The sequence below is a fragment of the Leuciscus leuciscus genome (assembly GCF_965113295.1).
Source record: "Leuciscus leuciscus genome assembly, chromosome: 8".
NCBI classification, from domain to species: domain Eukaryota; kingdom Metazoa; phylum Chordata; class Actinopteri; order Cypriniformes; family Leuciscidae; genus Leuciscus; species Leuciscus leuciscus.
This window is the reverse complement of record NC_138732.1, coordinates 18,822,444-18,835,330: the sequence shown is the minus strand read 5'-3', so window position 1 is coordinate 18,835,330 and position 12,887 is coordinate 18,822,444. Positions and strand designations below refer to the sequence as shown.

The 12,887-nt window shown below is 38.8% G+C and overlaps 1 protein-coding gene across 5 annotated transcripts in view; it reads right to left on the bottom strand.

Moving 5' to 3' along the window:
- gria1a (glutamate receptor, ionotropic, AMPA 1a) overlaps positions 1-12,887 on the bottom strand; it is a 75,785-nt gene that overhangs the window by 41,278 nt on the left and 21,620 nt on the right. For all 5 annotated transcript variants that reach the window (XR_014208152.1, XM_082177972.1, XM_082177973.1 and 2 more), the window contains exons 3-5: positions 9,405-9,644; positions 4,494-4,678; positions 1,619-1,672 (exon numbers count right to left, since the gene is read on the bottom strand). Coding sequence is in view for 4 of the 5 variants with exons in the window: in XM_082177972.1 (XP_082034098.1) it covers positions 1,619-1,672; positions 4,494-4,678; positions 9,405-9,644 (479 nt within the window). In the remaining variant the exon portion in view is untranslated. The remainder of the gene's footprint in view (positions 1-1,618; positions 1,673-4,493; positions 4,679-9,404; positions 9,645-12,887) is intronic.

The following is a 12,887-nucleotide window of genomic DNA, read 5'->3' as shown; positions in this document are numbered from 1 at the left end:
ATTTCAGGCGTAGGCGGTCCTCCCACTCTAGAACTACAGAGAGGGCTTTTGCACATCTGATCCTACACAAACTCACTGTAAACCAAGTGAATGATCTAAGGAATGCAAGATTCTGGGTAAAGACACCTGTATTCTCCTTACAAGTTCTCAAATCACATCAGTCAAGCACAAGACTTAATGTGAGATATGGTGGACGTGCCTCCTATGAAAGCGTGCACAGTCTCTGTCTGTGTTACACCATTAGGATATTTCCACAACACTGCAAAAAACAAAAGAGTAAGCTCCTCTTTTTCCTCTTTTGTTTAATTGATCATTAGAGTCATCTGTACATAAATATGTCTAGGGGCATCCTCCCCCAGGATAATTTATGGTAACACTTTACAATAACAGGGCATGAATAATCATGTACTAATACCTGAATTAATAGTTACTTCAACAAGAACTCATGATTAGTTGTAATTAAATCAGAAGAGATGATCGGTTCACGAATCACGTCACGCACAACCTTCGGGTTACCAGTCTGACTCGGCCGTGACTGTTGACTAGTGTGCTTGCAATTTCACCCCGTGGTCATATTTTGCTAATGTGACCACACATTAACAGTCAAATACTGTGAAATATAATATTTTACCGTGGTGCTAAAGATGGAAAGGTCATGGAGGAAATGCTGGTACATTACAGTGAACCTCCTAAATTTTTTATTATGAAAATATTGATCTTAAAAAATAACAGGAGCCACTCATGCATCCTCTAAAAGAGTAAAATATCAATCTTTTTAAGAATGAATATCTGGATTTTTAAAATGATGATTGATTTTGACTCAATTCGATATTTCCCCATTCTCTCCTCTCGGATGTACTTGTAGCAGGTGTTCTTATCTCTCGACTGAGTGAATGGAGTTGTATCTTTTTCCGCTTGGCATCCCTGTAAATGTGGTGCAGCGAGTTGGTGATGTTACTATAGAAACTAGCCTTTACCCAAAAGGCTTGGACACAGAGGGGAAGCTTACACAGGCATTCACTCAGATACAAACGTCCATGTATGCGCGCGCACACACACACACACACACGCACGCAAACACAGTGTAAATAGAATTGAGCTCCCCGTCGTAGGACACTGGGAGTAATTTGCTCACTTCTTAAAATTTGGCCATTATGGAAATCGCAGGCAGTTGCAAATCTTTCTTTATTGCTTTGCAACCTTTATCGTTTATCATTTACAATTACATCTAACAAAACGTCCAGACCAGTTTAATTTAAAATCCTCAGCAGTGTGCCATCCAGGAGCACACCACAGCATATTAATGCTGCGATTATCATCATTTCTGTTTAAATCAATTTAGCCCTCCGTTCTCATACGTTGAGCGCACATACAGACAAAGACTGCAGAAATCACTTGTAGTTTTTCATATTCACAGAGCAGTTCTCCAGGCAACGTTTATATAACATCTCATTTGTTAGTCATAGTGAGCATCTTCTTACGATTGGTCAGTAGTGAAAATATGCAAATCACTTGTAATATCAAGAGTCCAGTGGCATTTGAAAGCCTAATGCTGAGGTTTAGTCATGAGATCTCTCATAGTGCTGAAATGAGTGCTGTGTGTTTTTTTTTTGCTTACCAGGTTTGCTAGGATGTAGTGATAACTCTTCACGTTCTTCCCCAGCTCGATGATCTGAAATGGACCAACAAATAAGATGAAAAAAAAAAACAGCGGTCAGTATTCATTTTGGAGAACACAGCACTATATAAAGCCTTATTTATAACTGCAAAAAACGTATTGTATTTTTTGTTTTTCACTGCATTCATCAATTGAATCAGTAATCAATGAGCATGTGTTAAACTATATTATTGCCCAGCTCTGATTTGCTAAATCCGACAATAATGCATTAAGATATTAAGATAGTATAAACACTGACATTGTGATTTTCTATAAAGCTGCTTTGAAACATTATCTATTGTGAAAAGCGCTATATAAATAAATTTGACTTCACTATAATAATTATAATATTTATTATTACTATTTGAACCAAATCAATAATAATAATAATAATATTTAGTGTTCCTTTACCTCAAACAGTATACACCAAAGTTATGGTTAATAAATAATAATGATTATTATCTATAACAACAACAACACCAATAATAATAATAATAATATTTATTTTTACTTCAAAGAGTACACACCAAAGTTATAGTTTCAATTCCTAGCAAACACATGAATTGATCAAATGTGTAATGTGAGTCACTTTGAATGCAATGTAAGTCACTTTGATGAAAGTGTTTGCAAAATGCATAAACATTTAAATAATAACAACAACAACAGCACATTTCATCTCCATAATATGACTACAATCCTGAGCTTTCATCTTTACACTGAGTTCAGGGTATTTCAGAATCAAGATGGCTATGATTTCAAAGTAACAAAGAGGAGAGGAATGAAGATTTGTGATGTTCGTTTTTGTGTGTGTGTGGCTATAGAGATAACAAAGCTTCTGCAGGCATGAAGAGTACAACAGTGGTGAAAAACAATGAGTCATACTCTGACGGGGGAGGAACACATTAGCAGCGCTCTCAGTTCTGTTTGGTACACACTGACCGAGGGTCACAGCTTTAACCTGTGTGGATGTACGTGAGTGCGTAGTGTGCAGTGTCAAGGGGTATCAAAGACTTTGACACCATCAAACTGTTAAGTTGTTCTATGGCTATAATTAAAGAAAATCCTCTGCATATACTCGGGATGTACGGGACTAATGGGGTACTCAGAAATAACAATGAGCGATCGTAAAGAACAATTCTGTGACAAAATTGTATGTATGTGAGTAGATGTTTGCTCTTACACACTTTTCTGTAAAATAAAGTTGCGAAAGCTGACTTTAGCTAGTGGCCATGACAGACAGTAGCATTAGTTATTAATGGTGACCCCAGTAAGATTTCATCCGGCAGGCCAGCCCAGGGCGGAGAACACACGAGAGTTCATCCTAAAATGTAAAACTCACCATCACATTGTTCCAAACATGTATGACTTTTCTTCTGTTAAACATAAAGAAGATTTTGAGAAATGTCTCAGTGGTTTTTGTCCATGCAATTGAAGTCAAAAGTAACCAAATCTTAAAAATGTTCTTCTTTTATGTCCTGCAGAAGAAAAAGTCATTTAGATTTGGAATTAAATGAGGATGAGTAAATGATGACCGAATTTTCATTTTTCTTTAATGCAGAACACAGGAATGAAAGAGAAGCCTCAAAAACTAAAATTTGTTTTGTGACTTTTAGTCCATGTCTGCAAGGATCCGGTTACATTAGCAAAAATTCAGCAAAATTTCACACAGAAGTCACTTTAAAACCAAGCAGTTTTTTGTTGGTTAACACGGCACATTTGCGTGACCAACTTGAACATGAGCAAAATCTGCGTGTGGAACTTTTTCACCATTATGTGAAACTCCCAATAGCATGCATTCCTATTGAAACTACTGGATTTTGCTTGCAAAACTTTGCTGAGGAATGGTAAATGTGACTGCAGCTTAAGCTTGAGGCAATCTATATGATAACATGCTCCAAAAAAGTTGTAGCAGAGGGAAATACAGGAAAGTGGACCAAAATAATGATGATTTCATCTCTTACTAAAGGAGTAAACTGTGTTTGTCAAACTACTGGGGTCTTAAAAATAGGAAATATTTATATCTAAAAAGCTCCACACAACATATTGCATGCTAAGAGAGTGATGAAAAACATGTACAGAGAGTTTTTCCTCAGTTAAACCGTCTGGCCCCCGGTGTTAGTGAAAGAATCAAAGTGGGGGAAAATTACACCAATGTTGTTTTACGGTATGATTGGTGGATGCGTGGTGATGGATGATTGCTTTCAGAGAGGAAAAAATTTGTCTAGACATGCTGTGGAAATTGCCACCAAATGATGCAACAGCCTTAACTGTGGCCACTGTGCTATCAATAACAGAACATGGCCTGTCGAGGGTCTTCTGTTTGAGTCATGAAATAGAGAAAAGAAGAAAAAGGGAAGAAAAGACACGCTCTCATTAATTACAGTAACTGGGTGCTTCCTCCTCCTCCAGGCAGTGGGGAGAGCTGATAGAGAAAGTGACGCGTCACTATGGCTCCGCTGCCAACCCCAAATGTCAGCCCAGTGTTATTTATCTGCTCCGTCCTTGGCGCTCTATGAGAGAGAGAGCATCTTGGGGCCTGTTGCACAGGCCACTCCATCTGATAAGAGTGGTCACAGGCTTCATCCAAGTACTCAAGCTCAGAATTGCATTTTAAGTTGAGTCATCTGAGCCTGCAAATGATTACTCTTATATATTCATAATAGCACGGTTATTAGCAGCATTACAGATGACTAACTGTTTGACTTGGTTATAAGACATATTGTAGTCTTAGTACATTTAAAGCATCGAAAATTTGCATCGAAAATTTGAATCCCAAATTCATCTGGAGGATCTGACAACATGTATGACAGTAATAAGACTGGCGAGAGCCAATTACCTTCTTCAGGATGGAGCTGAGTCTCTCCAGCTCACAGTCGAGGATGATCTGGCCCTCCTTTCTTTTGTCCAGGTCCTGGAACACTTTGAGGAAGGATGCTTCTGTCATTGTCTCCACGTTCACAGAGGTCACTAGCCAGTTATGCTCTGCTGCTGTGTCCAGAACCTTCTGCAGAACTGCCAGTCCTTGAATAAAAATGGGAAATATTAGGTTAGCAGAACTAAAAAAAGTTGAGTTACATCAATTTTAAGTGAATAAACTCCACAGTTAATTTACTAGAACTTTAGATTTTAATTTTGCATTTCACAAGCAATCTAACTGCACTTAAACTTACAATTTTGGAGCAAGATGGGACACTTAATGTGACAAGTTGTGTGAAATGTACTGTGTAAATAATGACATAAATATGTATAGCATAAATATGACATAAGTACTGTGTAAATATGCCTAAGCTAATTCATTAAAAAAGTCATTCTAAAGCAGCTCGAGACTGTATAGTATCGACACTGTTATCTCCAGCAACTAATCATTTAACCATCCAAATGCCACTTTATTAGCTGTAATTTCAGAAAAACCTGCCAGGAAGATACAGACCAGTGGAGAGTGAAAGCCACACTGTTCACAGACAGGAAATTGGGTTCGATTAGTGAAGACATTGATCTTGGCATAGGATTGCATGTGCATGTGGGAAACCCCCATAGGACCAATCAGCTTTCTCCCCAGACACCAACAAAAATCTCTCTAGATCAAAAACAATGTGCTTAGTGGCCATTAGAGCCAACCATATAAACTTTTTGGATCAGCCTTCAAACCAAGAACACGGTTAGGATGCCTTAAAATGTTGCCTGTGGAAGCAGCTCACTAGGTTTTGAAACAGAGTGATGGTGTCAACACATACTGTAACACGAGCCGCATCTCTCACATAAGAACTGAACAGTTCTGAAGGATCATATGATCCCATGACGTGATGACAGTTGAAAGCACAAGCATACATGATTGCTCTTATTATGCTGTTGCTGAGAGCAGCTTATGCTCCTTGTGTTCTCAGTACTTCAGCACCATGGCCAGCTCCTCCAAACTCATCAAAACCTCTCCAAACACTCAACTGCACACTTTCACAACCATCTATGCTTTTTGCTGTGCGAGTATTTCACACAACAAGCCCAAGTTCATCCAGTAATCCAGTATCCAGTTTTTTTAAATCCTTCTCAAAAACTGACTATGAAAGTCTATGGCTGCCTGTAAATTGTGGCAAGCTTAACAAAGAGACATAAATACAGTAACTCCCCTGTGAGCATTTATATGGGAAATTGTTTATGAAATGTTTAATGGACTTTGGGTGCTGTTCAAAACATAAAACAAATTTAAGTAAAAAACAAATAAAGAAAAAGCATGTACTTGAATTTTATAGCCTTTGTTTAATGCAACACCACCCAGCTGGTGTATGAGCTGCAATTAAAAGGAGAGCAACAAGGATGCACACATTATAATTTATGGAACCAATGGATCCCGCAGCAGCGATAACAGGTATAAATATTTCATTTATGGGGTGGGATGGACCACGAAATAAATTACAGGAAACTGTGACTGTTCCAGAAGAATCATTCTGTGCACTAGACTACAATAGGGACTACACACTAAAACGATTTAAAGTTAAAGGATTAGTTCACCCCAAAATCAAAATTCAGTCATCGCTTGTTTACCTTCACACCATTTTACCTCAACATCATATGACTTTATTTTAATTGTGGGACACTAAAAGGATACATTTTGGTCAATTACTGTGATGAAAAATAAATAAATAAATGATATGTATATGTATATATATATATATACAATATATATAATTTTTAACTGTGATTAAATTAAATTAAATTCGGTCACTCTTTTTCATGCAATTACAATGAATAAGGACTGTAGATTTCAAGCTTAAAAGGAAGCAAACACACCATAAAAGTATTGATATAGACAAAGGAGTCTATATGAGTCCTTTTCACTAAGAACTTGACATCCTTCATAACTAGGAAGTGTTATCCAGTTTGTGAAGTAATTATTTTGAGTCAGATCTTTTCAATAAATCAGTTGATCTTGTTAACAAAACTGGTATAAAAGATTCACGAGTTCGCCTGCCCATTCAGTCTTAATTTCTGTCTTGAAGGAGGCTCGGACCAGAGGCTCGGCTCGAGCTCCGAGCTAGACTCTCCTCTAACAGCACTGCGCAGAGGAAGAATCAGAGAAATAGAGGAAGGATGGTGCAGTGACTGCTGATGATTGACAGGACTGAATGTTTAGGCTCCTCCCAAACCTATGTTTGGAACTTCATTTCATTCATAAATCAAACTGTTTCAGTTCTTGAGTTCACAATCATAATGATTCAGTAGCAGTGATTAACAGGCACCAGAGGGGAAGATTATCAGTGAACAATGATTTAAATTTCAGTCTGTTTCTCACACAAAGCTACCATGTGGCTTCAGCAGATTTGACGTCCCCTCGAATGAGGATTAAATGCATAGAAAAAGCAACAGGTGCAATTCTTCAGAATATTACAGGAAAAACTGATTTGAGTAAACAGTCACAGAAACTTATTTAAACAGTCCAACTAGACAACAGCAAATCATATTTACAGTGAAGTTTGAAAAACAAGTCAATAATAGTTGGATTCCCAAGTAAAGAAAGCACATATTGACGGCAGGCGCGAGAAATATTGACTCCCTCCTCTGCTTCGGTCCGCCTCTGTTTTGAGCACTTGCCCTTTGACCCCTCTGCATCTCAGTGCTTCTTCCTGTTTGACTCAGTGTGAGTACAGCTGGACCACTTTAAGACTGCAGGGTGATTTGACATTAAGGAGCTCACACTCCCAGCAGGCTGAACAAATGGCTCACGATGCACACAGAGAACAGGGCCAGCGGGGGAAGACGTCTCTCTTTAGCCTCACTCTCACTCATCTGGGGTGGTGTGACGCCAATGGAGTACTACGCCAACATGCAAAACAGCACACGGCAGCGGGGTCGGTTTTATACGCATAGGAAGCTTACAGCGTGACTCGGTTCACATACGGGCTACATACACTCTCACACGTATGTCCTTAAAAGGCTTAAAATAACCCCGTAGAGTAGACAGTGCAGCGCTGTATCTAGGCAACAAGAGGCTGGTGATATGGATTCCTGCAGTTTGGTTCCTCTCAGTCACAGAGTTAATGATCCCACAATCTTAACCCAGAGCCCTCAGCACTTCAACAAGATAAAACCATCACTGAGACACCTGTGGCGTGCATATAGGCAGGCATCAAACCTATTGTGTGCGTACAGCGATGACAGAACTCACAGCGACAAAGCAAAAAGGTGAGCTGGAAAGAAGAGGGCTGGCGGTGAGAGCATTATGGGTAACTACATTTCTTAAAAAAGACTAATATGCAGATCACGCCCATCATGGTCGGCTGAGCTGAATGTCTGTGACAGATGGTGACACATTATAGGGACACTGCAGCCGATTGGCTAGGGGGGGACGGGGGGAAAGCACACCTGGTGCTGACAGGTGTGTCAGATTTTACCTGTTCGTGGAGCAGCACCGGATGCCCATGACTTTTCTAGAGCAGATCTGGGAATTTCAGGTATTTATTTTGAAGTGAGAAGAGACTGGCAATCAAAATTCCCGTGCTATGGGATGGTAGGTGGAAAAAGGTCCAAAATTAACACTCGTCATGCACCAAATGCAAGTAAAATTTCCAAACATGTATGCATTTCTTTCTTCTATGGAACAAAAAAAATAAATTTGAAGAATGCATTGACTTACTTTAACTTTATGGACAAAAAAATCAAGGAAAACAAAAAAGGCCTTTAGGCCTTTAAGGAGAAAACAGCTAAATAATTTCCAAAAGGACAAAAATGCATTTTAAAATAAAAATCAAACAAAATATAATTTCATGGCTTGTAATAAATATTTATTGTTTGGTAAATTTTCTCAATTCATCACGATGGCATGTGTGGTAGAAGAGTTAATTTTGGACCCTTCTTGGGATAACAATGAAACCATGTGCAGAGGTGTTTTGGAATTGGGATTTTCTTTCCTCAGCCTTCAGCTGGATATATTTTACTCCGGCACAATGGTTTCATTCTGGCAGATATTCATGGAGAAAGATGCACAAATGAGCTCCAAGTGCAGGGGAGAGATGCATCCACTCAGATCAGAACACTATTGTTCATCCCAGCAACACACAAGCAGGCAGCTCTCTCATGAGTCATATCTATATCTGTCATTACATACCAACATGTTCACAAACAAACAGGGAACAAAAGCTGACTCAATGTGCACACCAGCAATGTGGTGGAAAATATTGGGTCTCAGAAAACCAATGTATTCAAAAGAGAACTCTAAGGGGCGAATTCAGTTTAGCGCATGGTATATCAGAACAAAAACCAGAGTCTTATTCACTAAGCACCCACAAACCAGTTTAAACAAGACTTTCTAAATGCATCGCTACAGCACTACATAATGAGAATGTTGCATTCTGTATTTGAGTTCTAATGAGTGGAAAACATTCCTCCATTCTATGCAAATTAAGCTTATTAAACATTGCACATTTTAGAGCACTTTTAGACAGTTTTATAGAGACTTTGTATTGATTATGTCAGTGGTTTTAAAACTTTTTGATGCCAAGAACCCAAAAATATGAATACCTTGCCATGGTAAGGGCAATGTGAGAAAAAAATTGTGAAATCAAAATTAAATTAAATAAAAAATGTTTTTTCTTTTCTTCTAAACACAAGATCATTGAAGCAGTTATACATCAAAATAATAATAAAATGCTGTAAATAATAGTGTGTAAACAAACAGTGCTATAAGTGGGTGCAATTCAGTCTTAGACAATTCCCCCCAAAATCCAAAGATTTCGATCATAAAAGCAGTCCTCACCAGAGTCCGAGCTGTACATGTAGACGAACCTGGACCACTTGTAGTGCTCGATAACGCCCACCAGGGCATCTTGCAGTTCGGGTCTCAGCTGGATGACAAACTGGTTGGAGTTTTCCATGGGGAAGCTGGGCGTCACAAAGCAGACGTGTAGTGCACCGCAGAATGACATCAGCATGTTGACGGTCTTCCTGTCGTAAACGCCGATGATGGCGTACACCCCTTTTGAGAACTGCGAACAGACTGTAGACGACAACAGAACACGATTTACAATACAGACATCACTCATGTCGCATTGTTAGCATCTTGCTGGTTTTTATTATTAATTTCCGAGAAGCAATTAGTAAACGTTTCTATGTGCATCACTGGACTGGAAATGGTGCGGATGGAGTTTCTGAAGAGGCAGATAATCAATGCACACAAAGGGTCTCGCTGACATTTAGCAAACAGCAGGGCGCTTTTCTATCTCTGCTGCCTTGAACGATGAGTATCTTTTTTTTTTCTCTCCCTGTTGGTGGCAAAATGGCCTCCATCAGTTTTGAACCAGGTTTCCCGGTGTATTTTAATGCTGTATCATACTCTGTTGTTGCTATCTTTGCCCTGGCGGAGGTTATTTTTCACCGTGGCTCCGGCCCTCACGTTTCAGTCCCGCAACTAAACAGATTGAAGTTGCAGTCTGTTCGCTGCCCAAGGCCCAAATCCCAGCAGGGGCCGCCTGAGGGGCACGGGGGGAGTAGGAGCGATAGGCATGGCCATCACCCAAACTGCCTGCCCCATCATGCAACAGCCCACAAGCAGTGCAGGGTGCCAACTCCTCCAGCATGTGTGTTTTTGTGTGTGTGAGTGTGTGACCACTGGCCTTCATCACATGCACTATGGCTCATTTTAACATCCGGCCAAAACACTTTATCTGTATGATAGACATTGTCTCATTCGGAGTAAATTACATCTTATAAAGAGAATGTGATATTCAACACAGGCACATTCATTAAACTGTTCTCCATGCATTGTCTATAAAAGTCACACGCTTGGTGCTAAGCAATAATGAGTGTGGCACATCTATAACAGACGCTGCCGTGAGCTCTGAGGTAATATTGGGGGGTGTTCTTATCACACGGCTCTGCTTCCTCTGTGACTGATGACTTGCACATTAATTCTGTCTGGGCTGAGCTTTGTGGACACGGAGAGAGAGAAAGAGAGAGAGAGAGAGAGAAAGTGAAAAGAGAAAGGAAGGTGGGGGAATGCATCCCTCTGTGTTAGCTATTACCGAAGACATATGGCATATTGAATCGAGATCCTCATCATACCATATGCGCTTGTCTTGAATGGTTTCACATATTTAAAAAAAAAAATTTCAATGCATACACTGTTAATAACCTGTGCTCATTCAACTACAACATATTGTTGAACTGGTTCCTGGCAACAAGCATCAGCAGAACATATTCATTACCTTTATTTGATATCATTAGGCATAATTCATTCTAAATGACTTAACTTTAATAACAGTGATATATTAGCCTACCGAACACAGCTTTAGTGTCTTGCTCATGGTTTTTTTAAACTTGCAATGCTATCTGAGATAGTCACATTGATGCACTTGAGAGTGATGCGAGTGTGAGACACACTCCTTTCCGGATCCTTTGCCTCCTATTCCATGCACCATTTCCTGTTGTTTTTCTGTTTTCCTACCAATAAAACCAAACCAACCTAATGCTTATGCTAACCAAGACTGCATTTATTTGATGAAAAATACAGTAAAAACAATATTTTGTATTGTAAAATAACCATTTAAATGTAATAACTCTAATAAACTCTATTTTAAAATACTTAAAAATGTATATATTTTTCCTGTAATGGCAAAGCTGAATTTTCAGCAGCCATTGATCACGTGATCCTTCAGAAATCATGATAATTTGCTGATTTGGTGGTCAAGAAACATTTCTCATTATCATCAATGTTTAAAACAGCTTAATATTTTTTTTTTGTGGAAATGGTGATACATTTTGATGAACCATAATACATGTTGATTATGAATAGTTAAAAACAGCATTTATTTTAAATAGATTTTTTGCGGTAACAACGTAACCGTGTTTTTTTTCTTGTTTTTTTCATTTTCGTTCAATTGAATGTATCCTTTCTTAATAAAAGTATGAATTTCTTTACAAAAAATAAAAAAATAAAATCTACTGCAATTTCCTCAATGAGTGTTTCTTCAAATATGGCTATTTTTGGCCCTGTGGAAAATAAACTCTCCTAAAACATGTTTTACTAGTAAAACACTCTCACTAGTTTAGGAAATGTCTTTACTAAATCTTTCAGAAATATTTTCTTCACAAAAATCTTTACTAGGAACAAAATTGTTTATAAAGTGGAGGACAACCATCATTTGTCATTTGAAAAGAAGTAAAAAATAAATATCCGGTGAAAGAAGTTTCCAAGACATTTTTAATGCAATCCAAGCAAAAATAGTAACATAAATGGAGAAACAATAGTAGCATTTGGTTTTTAATCAGTAACTAATTTACACAAATTTCAATGAAAACCATTTGCCACACGGCCGTTGCCACTTCCTACGTGTGTGTGATAGTGTGGAAGCAGGCTGCAAGTGTGCGGTTCTCTCTCGCTCACATCTGCTTCCCTGTTCTGAAAAGTTCCCACTGACAGGGAGCACATGGCCGTGTCATCCGGCCCTCTAATGACAGGAACACACTGGCCGCCTGCAGTGGTTTGTGTTAGCATGAGTGGAGGCGTAAAACATGATGTGAACACCTCTGGCCAACCTGTGCTCTGTGGCCCTGCTAAAGATCCTGGCAGCATCTGCCCGTTCTGGCACCATCTCGCAAACAGATCTCCACAGTTCTGTTCGGCCCTACCAGACGATCGACAGGGATGACTGACTCTATTGAACGTTCAGCTTGTCTGTGGTCATGAGACTCGTAGAGCCTTAGCCAAGCTGATGCTATAAGCCTATAAGCTACTGTAAAAATATCCTGTTGAATTTACAGTTAGAAAAAAAGAAAATGACAGCGCCTGTGGTTGCCAGAAGTTCAAGGTAAAAAAAACATGGTAATTTTTCATGCACTTTCTTCTACATCACAAATCTCTAACTCGCTTCATATTCCATACGTTAATAATTAATTAAAGGAATAATTCATGTCCATGTCATTTCAAACACCACTGACAGCAACACGTATGTTCACACACACACAGAGATCAAGTGTGTTCATGCTGAATAGTGAATGAAGCCAATCTACAGTCCCATTATCTGCTAGTCCGATTTGACAGAAAACGGACCGGTATGATTTCAGTTTCATTATTGAAATGACATTTTTAAACTTAAAAATGTTATGTAAACACACAATTACTTTTCCCCCCTTTTAGCATCCTGATAAACAAAGGAAGTCTGACATGTTTGGAACAAAATGAGAGTGAGGGTTTATATTTTTTGGTTAACTATTCCGTTAAACGAGAAATATTTCACTTTCT